General features: G+C 44.7%; 2 protein-coding genes across 2 annotated transcripts in view; one reads left to right on the top strand and one right to left on the bottom strand.

Annotated features, from left to right (window-relative positions):
* Positions 1–7007, bottom strand: part of SH3TC2 (SH3 domain and tetratricopeptide repeats 2) — a 65267-nt gene extending 58260 nt beyond the window's left edge. Inside the window, exon 1 of the mRNA XM_022590052.2 lies at positions 6697–7007. Within this exon, the coding sequence (XP_022445760.2) occupies positions 6697–6748 (52 nt within the window). The 5' untranslated portion in view covers positions 6749–7007. The remainder of the gene's footprint in view (positions 1–6696) is intronic.
* Positions 7008–22326: 15319 nt separating this feature from the next.
* The window catches only part of ABLIM3 (actin binding LIM protein family member 3), a 193549-nt gene continuing 190363 nt past the window's right edge, over positions 22327–25512 (top strand). Inside the window, exon 1 of the mRNA XM_089909518.1 lies at positions 22327–22384. The gene's annotated coding sequence lies outside the window, so the exon portion shown is untranslated. The remainder of the gene's footprint in view (positions 22385–25512) is intronic.

Here is a 25512-nt window from a genome sequence, read left to right on the forward strand (position 1 = left end):
TAAATGACACATTAGACCAGATGAACTTAATAGGTTTATATAGAACAGTCCATCCAAAATCAGCAGAATACACATTCTTTTCAAGTACACATGGAACATTCTCTAGGATAGGTCACATGCTAGGCCACAAAACAAATCTCAGGAAATTTATGAAAATTGAAATTCTATCAAGCATCTTCTCTGACCACAGCACTGTAAGACTAGAAATCAACTACAAGAAAGAAAAAACTGAAAGAAAAAACTGCAAAGAGCACAAACACATGGAGGCTAAACAATATGCTACTAAACAACCAGTGATCACTGAAGAAATCAAAAAATATCTGGAGACAAATGAAAACTAAAACACAATGATCCAAAATCTATGGGACACAGCTAAAGCAGTTCTAGGAGGCAAGTTTATAGCAATACAAGCCTACCTTGAGAAACAAGAAAAATCACAAACAACCTAGCCTTATACCTAAAGGAACTAGAAAAAGAAGAGCAAACACAACCCAAAATTAGTAGAAGGAAAGAAATCATAAAGATCAAAGCAGAAATGAATGAAATAGAAACTGAAAGAACAATAAGCTAAGAGCTTGTTCTTTAAAAAATAAACAAAATTGATAAACCTTCAGCCAGATTCATCAAGAAAAAAAGAGAGAGGGCCCAAATCACAAGGAAAAATTTTTTTTCCTTTTCTTTAATTTTATATTTGTAGGAAATGATGGATGTCCACTAAAGTTACTGTGGTAATCACTTCTTGATGTATGTAGTTCAAATCATCATGCTGTACACCTTAAATTTATACAGTGCTGAATGTCAGTTACATCTCAATAAAACTGGAAAAAAAACTATCATATAGAATAAAGTACTTTAGGAAAAATATATGATTTTTTTAAAATGACAAAGGAAATAAACCAAAAGGCCCATGATAGATATCGCTGGGTCACTTTTAACCATTTTTTCTATACTTTTGTCTGCTTTCCAAATATTCTGTAATGGACATGCTTTGTTTTCTAAAAATGGAGGCAGGTAGAGAAGTGGCTAGGAAAAAAATCTGCAATCAGGTAGTTCTGGACTCAATCCCTGGCTTCCTCATTAGCGATATGACCCATGTAAACCTAGTCTATGTCATTCAGATGGGGCTGACTCCATCCCTAGCTCCAAAAGTGGACACGTGACTCAAGCGTAAGCCAGTCAGGTTATGCTGTACCACGGCCAGGTCACCAAAGTTAAGCCAGTGAGAACTGGTCCTAGGCCTCTCCTTAGACCTCTTCAGGAAAAGATTCCTTTCCACTGCACTTGAAGCTGTGAATATGACAGTCTGGAGCTATGGGGCCCACTACAGGGAGAAAGTTTGCCTGAGGTTGAGGCCAACCCAGTACAAACAGAGCTTAGGAAAGATAACTTCCAGATAATACCATTTGAATATTTTGACCCAGACATACCGGAACAAACAACCCCTGAACTTTTTATTTATGAATCAGTAAATTACTTTCTGGAAGCTAGTTTTATTTTTATTATTATTATTGGTTAGAGAAAGTTACTAACACTCAATTCAAAAAACACAGAGGTTTATTTAAAAACTGCCAAACTAGACCTAAATAGACCTTTCTCCAAAGAAGACATACAGATTGCCAACAAACACATGAAAGGTTGCTCAACATCACTAATCATTAGAGAAATGCAAATCAAAACCACAATGAGATATCACCTCACACCAGTCAGAATGGCCATCATCAAAAAATCTACAAACAATGAATGCTGGAGAGGGTGTGGAGAAAAGGGAACCCTCTTGCACTGTCGGTGGGAATGTAAATTGATAGAGCCACTATGGAGAACAGTAAAGAGGTTCCTTAAAAAACTAAAAATTGAACTACCATATGACCCAGCAACCCCACTACTGGGCATATACCCTGAGAAAACCATAATTCAAAAAGAGACATGTACCACAATGTTCATTGCAGCACTATTTACAATAGCCAGGACATGAAACCAACCTAAGTGTCCATCGACAGACGAATGGATAAAGAAGATGTGGCACATATATACAATGGAATATTACTCAGCCATAAAAAGAAACAAAATTGAGTTATTTGTAGTGAGGTGGATGAAGCTAGAGTCTGGCATATAGAGTGAAGTAACTCAGAAAGAGAAAAACAAATACCATATGCTAACACATATATATGGAATCTAAAAAAAAAAAAAAGGTTCTGATGAGCCTAGGGGCAGGACAGGAATAAAGACACAGATGTAGAGAATGGACTTGAGGACACAGGGAGGGAGAAGAGTAAGCTGGGACAAAATGAGAGAGTAGCACTGACATATACACACTACCAAGTGGAAAATAGCTAGTGGGAAGAAGCTGCATAGCACGGTGAGATCAGCTCATTGCTTTGTGACCACCTAAAGGGGTGGGATAGGGAGGGTGGGAGGGAGATGCAAGAGGGAGGGGATATGGGGATATATGTATACATATAGCTGATTCACTTTGTTATACAACAGAAACTAAGACAACATTGTAAAGTAATTATGCTCGAATAAAGATATCAAAAAAATAAAATAAAATTGACTTTGGCACAGAAAAAAAGAAAACCTGCCAAACTGCTTTCCAAAATGGCTGTACCATTTTGCATTTTCATCAGCAATGTGTGAAAGTTCCTGTTGCTCCACATTCACATCAGCACTTGATAGTATCAGTCTTCTTAAGTGTAGCCATTCTAGTAGGTTTGCAGTTTTATCTCATTGTTTCAATTTATACTTCCCTAATAACTAATGATGTTGAATATTTTTTCACATGCTTATTTTCCATCCCTGTATTTTCTGAATGAAAGTGTCTGTACATTTTAATTGGGTTGTTTACCTTCTCATTACTGAGTTATAAGATTTTAAAAAAATATTCTGGATACAAGTGTCAGATATGTGGTTTACAAATATTATCCCCCAGTCTATGGCTTCCTCTTTATTTTGTTGGTCGATTCATATAGGTGGTAGAAAAGCAGGATTACTGGTAAAGAGCTCAGCAGGATAGGGGTGAATGAACTTTGCATGCACATGAGCTGACAGAGGACATACTGGAGAGGTGAGTGGTCATGGGGCTAAAGTTGATAAATGTGGTAGAGTCAGGATAGGGAGAGCATTTTAAGGAAGGCAGAGGAATTTAGATTGGATATAGCAAGCAATATGGAGCTATGAAACATTCCTGTGCATAGGTGTGGCAAAACAAAAGTGGAAATTCTACCTGAGATAGCACAGGAAGGACAGAGAGAGGCAAGGAGGAGAAGCAAGGAGGATAGCTGAAAAATTGTATGGCAGTCCACGGGTGTGAGTGTGAGAATATGGACTGTGATCTTGGCAAATGAGAAGTCAGGGAATAAAGTGAATGACACTATATTTTAAAGTTAGAAAAGGGAAAGCATCTTGACATTTTAAATATGAGAGATAAAGATTAGGAGAGGCAATAATTACAGAAAACGAATATTTGAAGGGAATAAAAGACCATTGAGTTCCACTCTTAATTTTACTGTTGAGAAACTAAGGCCCCAGAGAGGAGTAATGATTTTACTGGGGTCACACAGCAAGTCAGCAATAGAGTCAGAGGCCATCCAGATCATTGGGTGCAGACCTTGCCAGTTCCACTACATAAACCCAACCTCAGAATGCTGAGATCTATGGTTTCCAACTTGGGAAATATTTCACTCACAGAAACTTGCTGGAAATGAGAATTCACTCCTATTTCTCCTCTCTCAGTCTCTCCTTGATCCCACCCATCCACCACCACTCCCAACTTTAAGAAGATAACTAAACAGTAAACATTTCCCTGCATTCTTTTCTTCTCCACCCACATTTTTTTTCTTTGACCTGACAAGCATACAACCAGCAATTTTTATGATGTAAACCCACATTGTCCTGTTGGAACAAATACCAACTTAGAATTACAGCTACATTTATCTACATGAATATATCTTAGATCATAATGTTGAGCAAAAGAATAAAAGCAGTTTGCATAATGATATCATTTTAAGTTTAAAAATCTTCAAAATAAATTCTTTGCAATGATACGAGTACACAAATATGTAATAAAAGCACAAAACCACTGAATTCATGAATGTGATTAATTTGGGGGAGGGAGAGTAGGTAGTGAGATTGGGAAGAACTACCAGGGGACCCTAATTGTATCTGTAATCTTTTATTTTTTCAAAAAATAAAAGAAAAAAGTTCTGAAGCTAATAAGACAAAAAGTAGAAATTTGCATATTCTCATAGTCTCTATTATCAGTATGTTCAAAGCACCTCACAAGTTTTTTAAAGCTCAAATGTGAAGCATCGTTTATTATTGTCAGCATTCACCCCCCCATCTCCTATAATTTTACTGATGATTCATATTTACCAAAAAGGTTGAAAGGAAAGTTACAAACAACAGCGATCAATGTAGGCAAATGTATCTCTCCCACATCCTCTGTTTAAGGGTGTAAGTCTGCCAGATGTCTTCAAGATAGTGTTGAAAGATAAGGGGGCAGTGCTAGAAGCTTTTAGACCAACAAATCTTGACATGACTTGCTCTGTGATCCTAAGTGAGCAACTGTAGTTTAACAGTGGCAAGAATTTCCAGGAGTCCAGAAGCCAGAAATAATGGCAGTTACTAGAAACCCATCCCCTGCCCACATGGAATCAGGAGATTTATGTGAGTAAGTAAGAAACATCACGGAAACAGATGCCGCAGGCAGAGTCCATGTGTGAGAATGCAGCACACCTGGGGGGTGTCGGGGACAATGTTTGTCATTGTGTCACACCAAGGCAAACCAGCTGGGCAGCTGTCCGGGGCTTAGTACTGTCAAGCCTTCTTCTTTTCTGCCTCCCTAACCCCTGAGGACTGTTGGTCCTCACTGTTTACTCCCACTGAAACAGACACAATGACTGAAGCAGCCAAAGAAGCAGGAGCACAGACTCCTACTCCAGTAGAGTAAGGAATAGGAAGAAGGAACGTGGGAGTGGTCCCTATTAGCTAACAATAAAACAGCCCACAATTACTGAGGGTCAGAAGCCAGACACTGTGCTAAATCCATGAGATGAATTATCTGATTTAATCTTCACGAAAGCTCCATGTGATAGATACTATCATTAGATTCATTTTACAGACAGGAAAACTGAGGTTCGAAGAATATGAGACTTGCCCAAAGTCACACACTATTAGGTCACTCCAGCATGTGTCTCATACTTTGTTCCATTTCTCTAGGATAAATAGGGGGAACCTAGAAGGGGATGTTTACAACAACTGGCCTCAGACCTATAACACCATATCATCCTCCCTAGGGAAATCCCCTGACAAATCAAAGGACTAAGATCAAATCCAGACACTCTGGCCTCAAAGGTCAGGTGATTAACTGTGAGGATGCCTGCCTAAGAGGAAGTAGACTGAGTCAGATCTAGAACCCAGGTCCCTGCCTTACAGACCAGTGGTTCTTCATGTTCCCACAGCTCCCATGCAACATCTGCTCCCATGGGGTGCAATGACAACAGGATTTAGGGGGAGGGTCTGAAAAGTATATACATCTTAGAAATCTGGAGAATCTTTCTTCCAGATTTGTTTCCTAGCTGAAGGTCATGCCTTTGTGCCAAGGGCATTTGCTTGCTTATAAAGTCTAGGGTTGCTTAGTCTGGGAGCCTTTCCCTGCTGGAGGTACCAAGGTGCCTAGGCTGAGACTTCAAGCAGAGGAAGCAGAACGTGGCTGCTTCAGATTCGCTTTAGGAACCTCTAGTGCCTTCCATGTTGTTGAGCCCAGGTCACAAGACTACAGGGGGAAGTCATCTCTCAGGGAGTAGAAGGCCTTAGCTAGAGGTTCTCCTGGGCTCCCCCGCCAAGGAAACATGGCAGTGCTCCAGGAAGATACGGAATCCTAACAAGGGTTAGAAATGATTTCTTGGTGTAATGCTCTTCTGTCTCCCAAGCAAGTCCTCCTCCAAAGCCACCACTCATCCTAATAAATGCCATACACGAGACCACAGGGCCTCACCTTGGTCTTGCTGTGAAAAGAAGCGAGGAGCTTGCATTAAGGTGACCAACAACCCCAGTTTGCCTGGGACTGTCCCGGTTTTAGCACTGAATGCATCCTGGGAAAGCCCTGGGTCCCAGTGAAACTGGCAAGGCTGGTCACCCTGTGTCAAGTCTCAGATGACTTGAGAATTCTTAGAGCAACAACTCTGTGACCTCAATTTGATGTACAAAAAGAAAAGAGAGAGAGAAAGAAAAAATCACACTATAACAGGTAGGAGGCAGGAAACTGCCTGTTTTTCTCCAGTAACATTAACCCGGACAAAAATAGGGTTGAATGGCTTAGGCCAAGTTTATGACCACTCCTGGGCCCCAGAGGAACTAACTGCCTGAGCTTTCTTCCTGAACTAGGGAATCTTGGGAAGAAAGGAAGGAAGGGCTTAGTCACACCCTGGGAATGGCAGCCAAAAGCAGCACTCTCTCCTCCTCCTAGAGCAAGCTCAAAGCCTCTTTCTTCAGGAAACGTAGATGCTTCCCAGGCTTCACTCCCTTTTCACAAAGCCAGAATGACAAATACTAAGTGAGGAAGGGAGAAGAAGAAGCCAGAAAGTACAACCATCTCCCCATCTTTAGAAGAGTAGCTCCCCCAACCCAGCAGATCCGTAAGCCTTCACTGGACCCACCACCTCAGCCAAGCCACAGGCCGGGGCACCCCAGGAAACTCACCTGGACCCCAGGACAGACTCGGCTCCCAAGGGATGCAGAAGCAGCCACCCATGTGTGCACCATCCTCCCCGGGCCAAGGCCCCTGGGAACACCAGCCAGAGGAGCACTGGGAGGGGACAGCCTCCCAGCGGTGTCCCTCCTCCCGCCTCCTCCCTGGCACACGAGGGACCAAGTCCCGCTCAATGCACAATGCAGTCTTTGATATCCTGGCTGAGGCAGCAGGCCCAGGGAGGATGGGAGGGGCAGCCCAGCCCTCAGGACCCGTAGTCCTTGCACTGTCAGGCCTCTGACTGGGGAGTAGAGCTCCTCCCTGCCTCTCTGCAGATTGCTTCATGCCTATCAGGCTGTGGCACATTCCACACATTCTAGGATTGAGATACACAGTTTGGTTCTTATGGGGGTGGATGGGATGGGGGGGGCTGCAGGGGGAGGAGGAATCAAGGCTGCTGCTGTTCTTGCTCCCTCCCTGACTGGCTTGGCCCACAGTAACTTGCCTGCTACTGGGAATGGGCTCCCCACCCATCCTCTCTGTGCAGACACCTCCCTTGGCTATCTGGGTGAAGCTGGACCTGTGGGCACAGCATCTTACCTCACCCCCAGCAGCATCAGTAAGCCAACGCCCAGCCCTGGCTCCCAAAGTCTTGGTCTGAAGGAATCCAGGAAATCTCCTGATGTAGCCCAGCATCTTACAGATAAGAGGATGGAGGACCAAGTATGTTAAGGCCACAAGTATGCACAAAAAACGGTCACACCAGACCAAACTCTTTTCCATTTTGGATAAGGAGCAGAGCAGGGGGATGCAGTTGATATGCTATGGCTGAATTTCAGAAAACCTCCCATGACATCTGAAGGAGACGGAGAAAATATAGCTGAATGCCAACAATGTTAGAGGCGTGACTGATCCAACAACCTAGCTCAAGGATCATTAATTACTTACTGTTTCCTTAATGCCCAAAGCAAAGGTTGGTGGTGAGTGGTCCAAAGAGTGAGGAGGTGTGGCCTAGGGAAAGCAAGGGTCCTGACTTGCAGGCTGCTTGGAGGCTGAACTTGCGGTTAGTCTCCTCAGCACTTTAAGGAGGGAGATGGCCTGGTCAAGGTTATATTCCGGCAGGAGCACTGGGATGACAGTGTGAAGGATAGCCTAGGGGTCAGTCTCACTGGAGTGATCAGGGGTGTCCACTGCACATCCCAGCTCAGCCCCAGGTGACAGGGCCATGTCTCTGAAGTCTGGCTTCAATTTCAGTGCTTACTTGTCTTGACTCCTAGTGACTGAATGTTCACTATAGGTCAGGCACTTATCATACACTATTTCATTTAAATCCCATAACAGCCCCATAATATTAGCATTATCATCTCTATTTTGTAAGTGAGAAAGCTAATGCAAGTATAATTGCCCAAGGCCCCACCATTTATGATTGTCAGATTCAGGGCTTGAACCAGGTCTAGTTGATTCCACAGCCCAAGAGCTTCTCTTTTCTAATATTCAGGCTCTTTCCATGACTACAATGAGGAAGGATTTGGTGATCTGATGCTGAGCCCTCTGGAGCTAGCTGAGCACTTACGGAGGGCCCGGGAGAGGAGGGCTGGGATGGGGCCAGGAATGCAGGGACACAGGGTCTCTCTGATCACAGAACTGCCATGGAGGATGTTTTCCTTGCACACATCTGTTTAAAGTTTCCGCTTCCCATAATGTGTCTCATGTCTTTTCCCCTCACCAAAGCACAGTGTTTTAAGTATGAACTAGGATGTTTTCTTGGGCCTAGGGTAAAAGGGCAAGGGTTCCTTTAGAAAGCAGCCACTAAGAACTTTGGGAGGTACATGGGAATCAGTGAAGGGAAACCATGGTCTAATTTGCACATGGTGATGAATGCTCAGACTTAACATTTCTCCTTGACTTGGCTGCACACCATTTCTATACAGGTGCAGCAACAGAGGTCAGAAATTGTAAATGATCAAGACCAACCAATGGAAGGAACCCCAGGCCATCTGTCAGAGATGACACCCTGAGGCAGTTGGTTGAGACACACACATTTTGGCAAATCTGAAATAAATGGTTCATTTTGGAAAAAGTCATTATTGCTTCTCTTGAGATGCAGGAAATCAGTGCTCTTCTGCTTATGGATAGCTCAGATGAATTAGCAAGAACAAAGAGCTTTCCAGACAAGAGAGCAGCAGGTACAAAGGCACTAAGGCTGGAACTTGCTTAGAAAGCTAAAGGAAAAGTGTGTGTGGTCGGAGTCTAGTGAGGCAGGACCGGATATAGAGATGAGGTCAGTGAAGGCAGCAAGAAGCCAGGTTGTGTAGGGCTTTGAAGGCCATCTGAAGGCTTCAGCTTGTACATTGTGTGAGATGGGAGCCGATGGAGGACACTAAATAGAGGAGTCATGTGACTGACTTATGATTTTTAAAGGGTCTCTCTGGCTGCTCCTTGGAAAATAGGCTGCAGCTGGAATTCCAAGTATGCAGCAATTGTAACAACCGGGAGAGAGATGATGATGGCTTGAACCAGGGTAATAGCAATGGATATTTTTGAATGAAGAGCATATTAGTCAAAGTTCTCTAAGGGAAACAAATCCAATAGGAGATATATATATATGTGTGTGTGTGTGTGTGTGTGTGTATGTGAAAACATGGTACAATGTTCCTCTGGTGTGTGACCAGGCATTCTGATTTGTTATGGAAACCAGACACCCAGATTTTCAGGTAAAGTTTCCAAATTTTTAAATATTCACAAACTGATTCAGAACATCTTGCAAATCACTGTGTGAGCCAATACTTCAGGGCAGATAAACATGCCTGCAGGCCAAATTCAGCCCAAGACCAGCCAGTTTGCCACTTCAGATGAAAAATTGAATTTTTTTCTTGTAAAATTTACAATCTAGTTGGGACAATAATACATGCACTTGGGTACGACAATTCAGTGGAAGAACTGAAAGACCATGTTATGGGAAGAATTGTGGCCCCCAAAAGTGATGTATTGAAGACTTAACCCCCAGTACATCAGAATGTGATTTTACTTGGAAATACAGATTGTCGTAGATGTAGTTATTTAGGTTCAGATGAGTTCATACTGGAGTAGGGTAGGCCCCTAATTCAATATGACTGGTTTCCTTATTTAAAAAAACAAACAAAAAATAAACCCACCCTGTGAAGAGATAGAGACACAGAAGGTGACAATGAATGGAGAAATTAGAATTCTGCAGCTGCAAGCCAAGGGATGCCAAGGATTGCCAGCAACCACCAGAAGCTAGGAAGAGGCAAGGATCCTTCCTCTGCAGGTTTCAGAGGGTGCATAGCCATGCAAATACCTTGATTTGGGGCTTCTAGCCTCCAGAATTATGAGACAGTAAGTTTCTGTTGTTTTAACCACTCAGTTTGTGATACTTTGTGAGGGCAGCCCAAGGAAACAAATGTAGACCACATGAGAGAGAAGAACAACAGGTCACTTATTCAATCACATTATTCAGTGAACAAATAATTATAGAACATCTGCTATACCTAGACATTGATCTAAGTTGTGATGGTACAGCAGCGAACAAAACAGACAAAAGACTCTCCCTTGTGTAGCTTACATTCTAGTGAGGGGAGAAAGACAAGAAACAGTAAATAAGTAACTTATGCAGTGTGTTAAAAAGATGGGAAATGATACAGAAAAAAAGGAATGGAACTGCCAGAGTAGAGAGGCTGCAGTTTTCAAAAGGGCGGAGAGAGAGTTGTCACTGAGAAGGTGACAGCTGCGTGACCTGGGGGGCAGAGGGTATCATGGGCATCCAGGAGAAGAGCCTGCCAGGAAAAGGGAAGTGCCAGCGCCAAGGCCCTGAGGCAGGGGCGTGCGGGCATGCTGGAGGAAGAGCAAGGGAGGGTGTAACCTGAGCAGAGTGAAAACGGGGCAGGAAGCAGAGGGTACCCCCAAAGGAGTAATTAAAGAGAGTTTAAAGAAGAAGCTATTTACAACAGTGTGGGCAGGGTTAAAGAAAACCAGCAAGGATGGTGAGGCACCCCAGGGTTAGGAAGACTAAAAAGCCATTAACATCCTGAAGGGAAGCCTGACGGGACAAGAGAATGGCTGTTGGAATCTAGCAAGAGCTGGATGCAGGCCAGGACTAATGACAGGAGCTGTGTTATTAATAGTGGAACACAGCTGTGGCCTAGCCAAGGCCATATGTGCACAGGGGGCAGAGGAATAAATACTCCATCCTCTCACCTCCCATCTTCCATTGACTGAACACAACTGGAAGCCAAAGGGTGAGAGAGCTGAGTTGAAGATCCCTGGAGAGGCCAGCCTCCCAGGGGGCACAGAGCAGGGGAGAGAAGGGTGGAGAGGTGATTCCACAGGATAACTGAAGATTATCCAGTACAAGGGGAGGGGTAACAGCATCCTGAAGATGCAGGGTTTACTGGACCACTTTAAGGAGGTTGGCTTTCACTCTGAGTGAAATGGTAGCCATTGCAGAGTTTTGAGCAGAAGAATGATGTGACTTACAATCTGAAAGAATCAGAGGAGCTATCATAGGCTACTGCAATAATCCAAGCAAGAGGAAAGGGTGGCATGGGCCAGGGTGGTAGCAGTGGAAGTAGTGAGATGTGGCGATATTCCAGCATATTTTGAAGGTAGAGGCAGAACTGCCTGTGAATGAGATGCAGGCTGTGAGAGAAGGAGGAATGAAGGATGGCTCCCCATGTTTGGGCCTCAGCACCTACAAGGAGCAGGGTAGCCATGACCTGAGATGGGGGTCCCACAGGGGGAGCAAGCTTGGCTGAGTGGTTGGGTGAACAGGTTGAGTATAAGAAGTCTATTCTCCATCGGCTTGAGGACATTGAACAGGCAGTAGGATACACAAGTCTGGAGTTCAGGGGAAAGGCCTCTACCGGAATCATCAGTATACAGAGATATACTGGAGACAAAAGGAGAAGGTTAGCATGTCCTAATGAGAACAGCAAAGAAAGCTTCATGGAGGAGGTGTGACTGGGGGCCTTGAAGGATGGAATTTTGACAGGCAGACATAGGTGGGAAGAGGATCCCAGACCGAGAAAAAGCCATTAGCAAAGGTGCTAGGATTGGCACTGGGGACAAGTTTAGGAAAAAGTCATGCCGTTTGAATGAGCCGAAGGACTGATGGAGGGAGCTGAGATGTAAGCCTCTTAACTTCTGGTTCATTCACTTATCTATTTATTCATTGAACATTACTGGTCACCTTACTTTAAAGGCTATTTTTGTTGTGGACATTAATAATAATAAATGCTTACTGAGCTCTTTCATGTTCCTGTGAAAAGTCCACATTTAATCTTCACCCCCTACTTAAAGATCAGCAAACTAAGAGTCTGGGTGACTCACCCCAGCTCACCCGCTCACTGGGCACAGCAGAGTCAGGGCTTGAGCCCAGGAGGGGAACTGCGGATCCCTGGTCCTCACCACTCTGGTCAGTGCCCAAAGCTCTGCCAGGAGGACTGATCTGTGTCTGTGCAGTGTAGACACGTGGCTGTCACAGGTGCAGATAGGTCACCACACCACGGGAGAGGTGACGCCCAGACTTTCCTCTGCAAGTGGTGAAAGTGAGCCCTTGCCAGGGGTCAGCTGAGGAACTAGCCCAGCAGCTCAGGGAGGAGGCCTGGCTGCTGACCTGCTGACCGGGGCAGAGGTCACCACGCTGCCAGCTCTGACCTCACCCAGGACTGCTGACTGCTCTTTCCAAAGCGTCAGTTTCCTGTTTCTTGGCTCCCACATCCAACCTGGGGTCAAGGGCAGGCAACCGACGCCCTTGAGCTGTGGCTGTGAAAGGTGAGCTGTGAAAGTGTCCTTACAGTAACATGTCCACTCCCCAACCCCAGGTAAAGATAACGAAACTGAGCCCTAGGGCTTCCCTGGTGGTGCAGTGGTTGAGAGTCCACCTGCCAATGCAGGGGACACGGGTTCATGCCCCGGTCTGGGAAGATCCCACATGCCGCGGAGCGGCTGGGCCCATGAGCCATGGCCGCTGAGCCTGCGTGTCCGGAGCCTGTGCTCCGCAACGGGAGAGGTCACAACAGTGAGAGGCCTGCGTACCGCAAAAAAAAAAAAAAAAAAAAAAAAGACTAAGTCATTCGTTCAACACTTTTAGGCAATTTTGTGGCAAAGCCTCCCTCAGACCTCAAACCTCAGGACTCTCAGCTCAGCGTGCTTCCACAAAACATGACAAATTAATCAGTTCATGTTTTAAAAGTAGGTTCCCTAGTGAGCAGGCTGGGATAGGATGAGGTGTGTGTGTATGTTTGCCAAGTACAAGTCCAGGGTCTGACACTCCCCACCCCTCCCAGGGAAGAGAATTTCTCCTCAGTCCAGCTTATCTTGAAGAGGAAGTCAGGTTTTCAGGGAATGGGAGAGCAAGGGGGAGCCCTTCCGTCCAGCAAGCCCACCTCAGGTGTCTTTCCTGGGCACCTGGGCACCCACAGCCTGTGCAGCAGCATGGCTGGAAATAGTGAGAAATGGAAGGAACCTAAATGCCCATCAGTGTGGAGGTGGGCAAATATGATGGTGCATTTAGTCAGCAGTGAAAAAGCATGAAGCAGGTCTAGATAGAGAGTCAAGGGAAGACCTCTAAGACATACTCTGAGGCAAAGACTGAAGAAACCTGTATATAGCACATACGGTGTGGTCCCATTTACGTACAGAAGCACACTATATATGTGACTTCGGATGTATAGGAAAGGGCTCACATTGCCTGATGATGGCCATTTGTTCATTCATTCCACAGATGCGCATCGAGTGCCCTCCCTGTGCCCCTCACTGGGCTGGATGAGGGATCAGCAGTGAGCAGGGCAGACAACATCCTGGCCTCCTGTAGCCCGGTGAGGGGGTGGAATGGGGGTAGGGGAAAAGGAACATGATGTCTTTTTATTTACGTACTTCTGTGTTATGGCAAGTTTTTCAGCTAGAATGTTTCATGGTGATGTCATATTAGATACAAAACATAGGAACAAAGAGAAGAAGGTGGAAGAAGAAGAGGAGGAGGAGAGAGGCATAGGTAAGCACATTGTGTCAGGGGTGGTTGTGAGAGGGTGACTTTCAAGCTGTTAACACTCCGGATCTGACTTGAGGGATGGTCTCTTGTACTGAGCATCATAGAAGGACGATATCAACTGGAGAATGCCAGACACAATGTCCGCAGCATCTTCGAAGTAAGAAGGCGTATTCCAGTAAGAGAAAGCCCAGAAACTCCTCACAGTTTCTTGATGGTCTTCAGAGAGCACTGCCTGTAGCTGATTATAGCTCCCAGAAGAGGCAACTTTTTAATCCACGGATCATCTTCTGGGGCTGATGCCGTGAAAATAACTACGCTGTTTTTTTCTGGGAATGTAGTCTTACAGACAGGGCCTTACACCCTCCTCCCCTGACCTAGTGCCTCCACCTGACCAGCAACCTGTTTAAGGGCCTTAATGGGGCTGGGATCCATGACTAATAGCAGAGGAACCCTCTTCTTTTCTTGAAGGTGCTACATCTCTACTCAGATAGTCTACCTGAGAGCCGACTGCACAGTCGGTTTTATGGATACACAGAAGGGCATGCCCTTCCGCACCTGAGCACCTCCCAGCCCTGGGGCTTGTCTTCTCTGGGCAGAAGAATCGGCAAGACAAGCTATTGGCCAATAAGTTAACAGAAATGTTACCACCACCCTGTGGTCTCAGCGATCAACTTGGACATTAGATTTGTGGTCAGACAACCTAAGTTCAAATCCTGGCTCTGCCATTTTCAAGCTGTATGCTCTTTGGCATGTTTCTAACTTTGTAAATAGCAATAATAATAATAATTAAATGGAGGTAACAAAAAAATTCTCCCTCAAAAGTGGTTGTGAGAATACAGGTGTTTATAGATGTTTGTTTTTCACGTGTGCACATCTTGCGTGTGTGTGTGTGTGTCTGTGCATTGTTCTACTAGTCTTAGGCATTTTCTCCATGCATCTGGAGCTGGCAGGACTCTGAGGATAAAGGGACATCCTAGGTGAGCAGAATGTGCCTGTCAACTGTGACAGAGACAAAATTTCAGTTCCAAGTAAAACCAGATCTGCCTGTCCTCAGAGAAAATCAGAAAGGTTCCTTTTGGTTACTTCAGGCAAAGGCATCCAGCCTAGGCCACCCTAGCTGCATTTCAGTCCTTACTCCTACATTGGCTAACATTTTCAACAGACAGGAATTTTACAAGCTGTTTACTTAAGGAAAAAAAAACAAAATCTCATGCTTAACTATTTTCATCATTATGATATTTGGCTTTGTGACCTAGTAAATATTTTTAAAGCAAAAGGAAATGTGTCTGTCTGTCTCTCTCCATCTTTCTTTCTTTTCTGGTGTTTTCATTGATAAATTTCATTGGGTGACATTGGATGAGTCAGCCATTTTCCCTTAAGTTCTTTCCCCTCTTCCTTATGTAATGTAGTTTTGAGTCCCCACACCATTCATGTCTTGCTCCGGTGAAGACTTTGTCCAAGTTCCTCTGGAAGTGGGGTGCCCAGATCTCCATCCAGTTGGCCAATACAGCTTTGTATTCTGTATATAGCTCCGAGGCACTGTCCCCTCCTTTGTTTTACTTACTGTACTTCTATTAAAGGATCCCAAACTTACATCATCCTACTGAGTCAGGAGACAGCTCATATTCTATTCACTTGGAGAGATTTATCAAAATTCAGATGCCTAGAACACTCTGTGACATAAATCACAGCAAGATCCTTTTTGATCCACCTCCTAGAGAAATGGAAATAAAAACAAAAATAAACAAATGGGACCTAATGAAACTTAAAAGCTTTTGCCCAGCAAAGGAATCCATAAACAAGACGAAAAGACAACCCTCAGAATGGGAGAAAATATTTGCAAATGATGCAACTCACAAAAGGATTAATCTCCAGAATTTACAAGCAGCTCATGCAGCTCAATATCAAAAAAACAAAAAACCCAATCCAAAAATGGGCAGAAGACCTAAATAGACATTTCTCCAAAGAAGATATACAGATGGCTAACAAACACATGAAAGGATGCTCAACATCACTAATCATTGGAGAAATGCAAATCAAACTACAAGGAGGTATCACCTCACACCAGTCAGAATGACCATCATGAAAAAATCTGCAAACAATAAATGCTGGAGAGGGTGTGGAGAAAAGGGAACCTTCTTGCACTGTTGGTAGGAATGTAAATTGATACGGCCACTATGGAGAACAGTATGGAGGTTCCTTAAAAAACTAAAAATAGAACTACCTTCTGACCCAGCAATCCCACTACTGGGCATATACCCTGAGAAAACCATAATTCAAAAAGAGTCATGGGGCTTCCCTGGTGGCGCAGTGGTTGAGAGTCCGCCTGCCGATGCAGGGGACATGGGTTCGTGCCCCGGTCTGGGAAGATCCCACATGCCGCGGAGCGGCTGGGCCCGTGAGCCATGGCTGCTGAGCCTGCGCGTTCGGAGCCTGTGCTCCGCAACGGGAGAGGCCACAACTGTGAGGGGCCCGCGTACCGCAAAAAACAAAAAAAGAGTCATGTACCACAATGTTCATTGCAGCTCTATTTACAATAGCCAGGACATGGAAGCAACCTAATCGTCCATCGACAGATGGATGGATAAAGAAGATGTGGCACATATATACAATGGAATATTACTCAGCCATAAAAAGAAATGAAATTGAGTTATTTGTAGTGAGGTGGATAGACTTAGAGTCTGTCATACAGAGTGAAGGAAGTCAGAAAGAGAAAAACAAACACCGTATGCTAACACATATATATGGAATCTAAAAAAAAAAGGTTCTGAAGAACCTAGGGGCAGGACAGGAATAAGGATGCAGACGTAGAGAATGGACTTGACACAGGGAGGGGGTAGGGTAAGCTGGGACGAAGTGAGAGAGTAGCATGGACTTATATATACTACCAAATGTAAAATAGGTAGCTAGTGGGAAGCAGCCTCATAGCACAGGGAGATCAGCTCAGTGCTTTGTGACCACCTAGAGGGGTGGGATAGGGAGGGTGGGAGGGAGACGCAAGAGGGAGGAGATATGGGGATATATGTATATGTATAGCTGATTCACTTTGTTTTAAAGCAGAAACTAACACACCATTGTAAAGCAATTAGACTCCAATAAAGATGTTAAAAAAAAATTCATATGCCTAGATCTTGTCCAACCTCAACGTGTCATTATGTCTGGACGCGGTGTGATTTTAGGTCTTCTTTTAGATCCATTCCGCGTGATTCTACCGTGCATCCAGATTTTGGCAAATAATACCCCAGAGGTTTCTTTCACAGGGATGAAGGGCAGGTAGGTATGTATTTCAGGGTTGTATATTTCCTTCCTTCTGATCCACACCAAAGTTAATTAAAAGCCTTAAGCACAAGAAGGCAGCACACGCAGGGGCATCACACTGTGAAAAGAATCTGAGAGCGTCGCTTTTATTCCTCAAGGTCCACAAATAACCAAATAACAACTTACAATTGTACAGGAGTTCCCTATTGACAAATTCCTCCATCCCACCTCATCCTCACACCATATCTGTGACATAGGGGTTGGACCTGTCATTTTGCAAGTGATATAAGTGTTGTCTGAGAGGTCAGATGACTTCTCCAAGGTCTTACTATTAGTAATTGGCAGAGATGGATTTTCTCAAACATTCCAGCCAGCACTAGCACATAGAGTAGCTTTCACCACTTAAGACATCCAGGAAGACATGAACCAACAACTTCGTCACTTAGACCCCTGTCTAATAATAAAGATCAGAATTATTTTAACCTACACAGAACCACATATGTACAGGGGTCAAGAAAACAAGCAAAACAAGTTTATCATACGTGCATTATAACCTAAAGGTTTCAACAATACGTGAGCACCCAGGGAAAGTAGGAAAGAAAAACCATTTAAATAGGGTGGCCAGGGCTTCACAGACTTTAACATGGATGTGAATTATGTGGTGTGGTAGACAGAACAATGGCCCCCAAATATGCCCTAACCCCCAGAACCTGTGAATAATGTTACCTTTCCCAACTAAACAGACTTCGCTGGATATGATTTAAGTTATGGAATTTGAGAAGCGGAGATTTGGATTATCCAGATGTAATCATATGGATCTTTATAAATGGGAGGTAGGAGGGTCAGAGTCAGAAGCAGATGTGATGGCAGAACTAGAAGCAGAGGTTAGAATCAGAGGAGGTCATTTAAAGTTGCTACTATAATGCTGGTTTTAGATGGAAGAAGGGACCATGAGCCAAGGAATGTGGGAAACCTCTAAAAGCTGGAAAAAGCAAGGAATGGATTCTTGCCTAGAACTTCCAAAAGGAACGCAGCTCAGCCAACACCTTGATTTTATTTAGCCCAGTAAGACCCACTTCAGACTTCTCACATCAGAACTTTAAGATAAGAAATTTGAGTTGTTTTAAACCACCAAGTTTGTAATTTGTTACAGCAGGCCTAGGAAATGAATACACCTGGAAACTGGTAAAATGCATATCCTTATCCTGGGTCTAGGAAGGCGTGGGAAACTCTGTTGGGAGCATGGTGTGCTACCTGTGTGCTGGTCCTTGGACCACACCTTGAACAGCAAGGCCATGAGCAAATCCCCTGTAACTGTTCCTCCAGTGACTGGAGGCCTCCACTTAGCAGAGCATGGAAGCATTGATCCTGCAGACCCCTGAGTTCCTTACCTCTGACGGCCCAAGCATCCATCCACTTGAAAATGGTGCAGGCCCCTTGTCAGTCTTACATTTAATGTCACCTGTTCTGAGAGCTAACCCCCTTTTATTCTCTATTTCTTCCCCTTGTTTATTTGCCTCACAGATTGTAATCGTAAGTCTGGGCGTTTTGCTTATCGTCTCCCTCCTCATGTGTCTGCTGCCTCATGCCCACTGTGCAGCACAGTGCCTAGCACAGAATAGACTCTCCTGTGTGAATGAATGAATGAACTAAAGAATTAAGGAATCCCTTAGTTCTTTTTAAAATAAATGCCAAAATCTCTCACATCTTATTTGTACAACTGAATTTTTTAAGCTACAGAATCCAAAAGTTTACAATGATCCAAGGAGGTTTATCTTCTCAGACTGGCCTCTATATTCCAAGCAGATGAAATCAGTCTATTGATCTTTCTCACCCATGTTCAAGATTTCTCCCCAAATTTGAAAAGCCTGCTATAGAAGTCAGTTCCTGGGCTTCCCTGGTGGCATAGTGGTTGAGAGTCCACCTGCCGATGCAGGGGACATGGGTTCATGCCCCGGTCCGGGAAGATCCCACATGCCGCGGAGCGGCTGGGCCCGTGAGCCATGGCCTCTGAGCCTGCGCGTCCAGAGCCTGTGCTCCGCAATGGGAGAGGCCACAACAGTGAGAGGCCTGCGTACCGCAAAAAAAAACCCCAAAAAACAGGCTTGCCACAAGGTCCTAAGAAGAATGTCCAGCAGATTCAGGAGGATTCAGGGAGAGGGAGAGCTGAAAGGTGGAGGTTGCAGAGGGAAATTTCAGAGGTGTTTATAAAGGTGCAGGACAAGAAGGAGCCCCTGCAGAGAGGGGTGAGGCAAGTACCATCCTGCAGGAAAGCTGGGTATTCTGCTTAAAATGGCATCATTACAGTAGTAATATATGCATGGAAAAGTTCAAACTGTATATGGAGTAAAAATGTGAGTCCCCTTTCAAACAAATTCACCCCTAACCAAAGCTCAGTCCCCTCTCTGGAGGCAACCACTGGCAATTTGGAGCATCCTTCCAGACCTCTGGCTCTGCATTCCAGACACTCGTATATATGATCCCATTTCTTTTTTTTTTTTTAATATTTATTTTATTTATTTATTTATTTTTGCTGCACCAGCTCTTAGCTGTGGCATGCAGGATCTTCATTGTGGCATGCAGGATTTTTAGTTGTGTCATGAGGGCTTCTTAGTTGCAGCATGTGGGATCTTAGTTGCAGCATGTGGGATCTTAGTTCCCTGACCAGGGATTGAACCCGGGCCCCCTGCATTGGGAGTGTGGAGTCTTAACTCACTGGACCACCAGGGAACTTAACTCACACGACCACCACTCGTATATATGATCCCATTTCTGTGAGAAACATTCTATATATGTGTGTGTATATATATATATATATATATATATAATTATTTACACGTTATATATATATATAAACATTCCTAAATAGGATCATATATATTATCCCATACATTAGTTTGCTTACTGCGTCACTCTCAGCACTGGAATCGTCCCACATCGTGAGGATGACAACTCTGACTTGGCCTGTTTCACCTGACTTGTCGCAGGACCCCTCAAGAAGGAATGATAGGAGCTCTCTGTGGAGTAGAGAGCCTTAATGAGGGCAGCCCAGGCAGCAGCTTGTCAAGGGTGAGGCGGCAGCCATGGGTGAAGCTGGCCCAGAGATGTTTCCTCTTTCCCCTTGTTAAAGGTAGAAGAAGTGTGTCCCAAAGGTTTCACCAGGTGGTTTTCCAACATCTAGGAATATTTTATTGTTTCTGGATGAGACTTGTTCATCACCCTTCTTGGAATCAAAACAAAGTTCAAAACAAACTTCTAAACAAAGCAATCCTCTGCTCTCAGGTCTTGATTCCATTCCCTTGCAGGGAATGAACCAAGATACAGGCCTTCTGACAACTTTCCCAGCCGAGCCCCGTGGAGAAACCCAGTGCAGGCTTCCTCTTACCCCTTCCCGGTGGCCACCAATTGATGTGGACATCCTCACGGGGGTAGTACCATCTAATTTCTATTGACCCCTCTCTTCATGTCTTCATAGTTATGCAGGGAAAAGAAGATTGTTTTCCCATTAGAAGTTATTTGAGGTTTTTAAATGGTCCAAGTTTCAACAGTCTAATTCATCACAGCCAGCTGGGTAAGGTGAAAAGTACCCTAGACAAAGAGGTGTGGGTTCCCACATTCAAATCTGGAGCTCCCCCTGCCCCGGTGTGAGGCTGAGAGGCTGAGCTGCTATCCAAGGGTGGGGCTCCTTAGCTATCAAATGTAACACCTGCCTTGTGGGCTTTACAGAGTGGTTGGGAGGAGAAAATCAGAAAGATCCCTGGAAGCATTTTGTTAATTGTGAGGTTCTGGGAAGCACTGGGGTGTTTCTTTAAGCTGAGTTCACCCAACTGGGGAAAATGTTTAGTCCTAGAGAAGGAAGTTAATCTCAGCCTGGAATGAAGAGAAAGGACTCAGGACCATAGCACCTTCGTATATGAATTTATGCTGCTTTGAAAGCACTTTGATTCAGATACTTACAAGCCTGTGAAATAAAGAGACAGAGTTAGATTCTTACTGCAATTGCATGAGAAGGGCCGGAGACTGAGAAGGGAAGCAACCAGCTTGCTCCTCTTTGCCTGGTCCCTGCCTGAGTACTACACTGCAAGGAGATGGAAACAGGGACACAAGCCAGCTTCATTTGGCAACGTAATTGGCCCAGAGGAAGGACCACACCCTGAAATCCCCATGGCAGCAGAGCTCACCACCCATTCCCAGGCAGGGAAATGCAAACAGACAGGAATGGATGGGGGAAAGGTCTAGCAGGCTGCCCAAGGAGAAAGAGACATGGTGGGCTGGTCACCGGTTCACTTCCAACCGGATAGGTGCAAGTAAACAGTGATAGTGATAGTTAATGTATATTGAGGGCTTCATGTGGATGCACTGTGCTAAGTATTTCAATGAGTTTACTTGTTTGACACAGCACAATCACCCAGTCAGGCAGGTACAGTCATTATCTCCATCTACAGATGAAGAATTTGAGACCCTGGGAGGCTGAGTAAATTTCCAAAGGACACACATCTGGCAAGTGATGGAGCCCTGATTCAGAGCCTGACAGGATGAATCCAGGGCTGGACTCTTGACCAGGGCACCATGGAGTTTTCCTAATTAATACTTTAGCAAAGAATAATACAATCTACATTTATAGAACCCTGAAGTATGGAGAGTGGAAGAAATATTGAAGATGTCCTGGGGGTTTCATTCAACATATATTAATTAAGCACCAACTATGGGGTGGGCATTCACTAATATAGGTTTAGGAGGGAACGTAAGTACAGTGGTAAAGTTAGCAGACACATCTATTCTTTCATGGAGCTAACATTCTCGGGAAAGAGATAATAAATAACTGTAACAAATGAGTCAGTGATAAGGGGTATGAAGGGGGAGGCAGGGACAGAAGTTAGCAGACTGGAGGAACCCCTAATCTCTTATCCACGTGTCCAGTCTCCACCTTCTACACTTGGGGACGAAGAGGCAGAGACAGCAGTCACCTGCTCAAGACCAGACTACACCCAGCTGGTGAGAAGCAGAGTTGGAAGTGAACACTGTCTTCCTGCAAAGCCAATCCTTTCTTCACAGCCCCTCCCCATGAAGGGTCTATTTTCCTATCATGGTCTAGTCCTTAGACCCCAGAATCAAGGGAGGGAAACAGCACTCAAGCACCCCCTTGTTGGCCGCAGGACACAGCGGACCCTCCGTCCCCCTTCACAGCCCAGCACCCAGGGAGAAGCCCGGGCGGGGCGGGGCCTGGACACGCGCCGACGCGTCCAGCAGGTGGCAGCAGCGAGCGGCCGCGCCCCCTGCGCAGCCACCCCGAGAGCCGGCATCATGGATGTCGAGCTCTCCTATTTCTCTTTGCTCGCCTTGGAATTCGAGACCCCAGACGAGGACCAGGATTCATGAACCGGTCGCAGGGGCCCGGGCAGGGGCCTCTGGCTCCCGACGCTGGCCGAGAGGTGGGTCCTGGGACGGGTCGCTGCCCGCGGCGCCCGGGTGGGGACGCCCTGCCCAGCGGAGCCCGGCGCCCCGCGCGCTGCCCCTGCCCTGCCTCCCTGTGGTCCACACCCCCTTTGGGCTCCCGAGCCGCTGGGCTGCAATAGTCGGGGTGCGCGCGAGCAGGTGCTGCCAGCCATTTTTCTGCCCGGCAGTCGGGTCCCAGGAGCGGACGGACCCGGCTCCCGCGTCCTCTCTGCCTCCTCCTCCTTGCTGCTCTCAACTGCGCGTATTAGCCCCCTCGCCTTCAAGGCCAGGGGCTACAGCCCAGACTGAGAGGGGGACAGCAGAAAAAGAGAGAGCACCTGAGGATACAGAGCTGACACTGGACTGCCCTTTTCACCCCCAGGTGATGAGTGAGGTCGGAAGATCGCAAGATTTAAAGGAAACTGGGGCCAAAAAAATGAAATAAAAGGCATTCATGTTAGAAAGGAAGTAAAACTATCTCTAGTGTCAGGTGACAATCTTATAAGTGGAGTCATAAGGAATCCTATTTTTAAAAAACTATTAGAACTAATAACAAGGTTAGTAAGTTTGCAGGATATAAAAACAATGTACAAAAATCAGTTGTTTTCAATACACTAGCAAGGAACAATCCAAAGATGAAATTAAGAAAACGATTTACCAAAGCCCCCAAAATAATAAAGCACTTAGAAATATATTTAACAAAAGAATGCAAAACTTATACTCTGGGAACTACAAAACATTGTTGAAAGAAATTAAAGATATAAATAAATGGAAAAACATCTCATGTTCATGGATTTGGAAGACTTAATACTGTTGAAATGGCAATACCCCCAAATTAATCTGCAGATTCAATGCAATCCCTATCAAAAGCCCAGAAGCTCTCTTTTTTAATAGAAATTGACAAGCTGGTATTAAAGTTCATATGGAGACTTTAGGGAACCAGAATAGCCAAAGCTATTGGCTATAACAAAGTTGAAGAACTCACAGTTTCAAAAGTTATTATAAAGCAATGGAAATTATGACAGTGTGGTACTATCTAAGGATAAATCATTGTAATAGAATTGAGAGTCTAGAAATAAACCCATGTACCTATGATCAGTTGATTTTCCACAAAGGTGCCAAATCAATGGAGGAAAGAATACTCTTTCACCAAATGGTGCTGGGACAACTGTATGGCCACATGCAAAAGAATGAAGTTGGGTCATTACCTCACATCATATATATAAGTTAACTTACAGTGATGGAAACATAGCCTCGCTTTTGACCAAGGAGGCCCTGATTTATTTTGGCAATGAGGCAGCTATTGGCCTTCTGAAGAAAGTGTCAGGCTTTGGCCCTTTAAAAGACTGGGAAGAAAGAGCCCATACTTTCCCTGCTGTCCTGCCTTTGACATGATATCTACAACATTCCAGGACTGGCTCTGACCACCCTCTCTGAGTATTAGAATGTCAGACTTGCTGCTTAGACTGTGCTGTAAGCTGAGATACTCCATGGTAAGCTGATGTGGTCACCAGCCTTCCATTCAAATAATCACAACCTTCTGATACTGAGACTTCTGTCCTACTCTCAACCACATTATATCTTCAAACCACAATAGCATTAAGAGGTTGGATGCACCTGGCTTAATATTCTCTCTACTTCCACTGGACATTTGACAACATGCTCTGTGTAGCCCTGGATGTTTCATACCAATTGTACCCATCAACTATTATCCAGGTCACCAACTCAACTGTGACCATAGCTCCAAATTTTTGGTAGCACTGGAGCAACCCCATTCACTTAAAAAGACCCTATTGACCTTGAAGGGCTTGGACCTTCAGATGATACCAGGAACATAGCTGTTATGCAGATGTTATATCAATATGAGCAACCTGCAGAGAAGCAGGCGTACTCTGATTTCCTGTCTCTTCCCTGGACCCAAAGAGAGCATCTCACCTTGTCACTGAAGATGATAGAGTTCTTGCACCTGAATTAAGGCCATAGAACTGCCACTTTCTGTGCTTCACACTGGGATGTGGTGGAAAACCATCAACCCACATTGCTCATGGCTGAACCCTAACTCATCATCTCATTGGTTCACGATGTATCATGCTCCCAAGTAAGAAAAGCTGTTACTGGCTCAGGAGTGCAGAACTGAGCTGAACAATTGCTGAGTAGATCAAAGCAGGAATGAAAGTGCCCCTCCCCAAATCACCTTCTTTCATGAAACAAAGCAAAGCCCTTCCCTTAACCCTGTCTTTTCCTTGAAACTACATAGTCCCCACTTTCATGGGAAATGTAGACGAGGTTACCATATATGTAAAGTTAGACCATTAAATGACATTATAGTTAGGCGATTTTAGCAAAAAAAATCTGGGGACAGGTGACACACGTTGAGAGACCATGAAGCAAGGCTGACTCTAGTCAGAAGGAAGCTTGTACAAATGTTACAACAAGTTCATTGTAAATCATTAAGAAAAGAATAGAATTGCTAAGGGATGGGAAGTGGGGTTGAAAGAATGTCAGGGGGCTGGAAGAAAATGATCATAAACAATAGAGATCTTTATGCCCACCCTGCTAGTTTCCAAGCTTGGCTAAAACTAACCTTCCTACTATAGTGTTGATGTAGAAGTAAAGAATTTTCAAACTAGGTCTTTTAGAAAGTATCCAGTCTAGAATATATCTAGATAGTTTTGAAAGGCCCATCTAGATCTAAAAAGATACTGTTTTTTTGTTTGTTTTGTTCAGAATCATTTTTAAAAAGAAATATAACTTGGAGCTCAGTAATTCAAAGCTCAAAGATCACTTACTGGGCTTCCCTGGTGGCGCAGTGGTTGAGAGTCCGCCTGCCGATGCAGGGGACACAGGTTCGTGCCCTGGTCCGGGAAGATCCCACATGCCGTGGAGCAGCTAGGCCCGTGAGCCATGGTCGCTGAGCCTGTGCGTCCGGAGCCTGTGCTCCGCAACGGGAGAGGCCACAGCAGTGAGAGGCCTGCGTACCGCAAAAAAAAAAAAAAAAAAAAAGATCACTTACTGAGTGCTTATTTTCAACCAGGCACAACATGACTGCTTCATGTATATTATCTCATTTAATCCTCACAATAGTCCTGTGAGGCAGCACTGTTATTGTTCCCTTTTTACAGAT

Source organism: Delphinapterus leucas, chromosome 3 (assembly GCF_059928025.1).
Source record: "Delphinapterus leucas isolate spDelLeu-1000000601 "Yukka" chromosome 3, BTC_Dleu_Yukka2, whole genome shotgun sequence".
Lineage (NCBI taxonomy): Eukaryota > Metazoa > Chordata > Mammalia > Artiodactyla > Monodontidae > Delphinapterus > Delphinapterus leucas.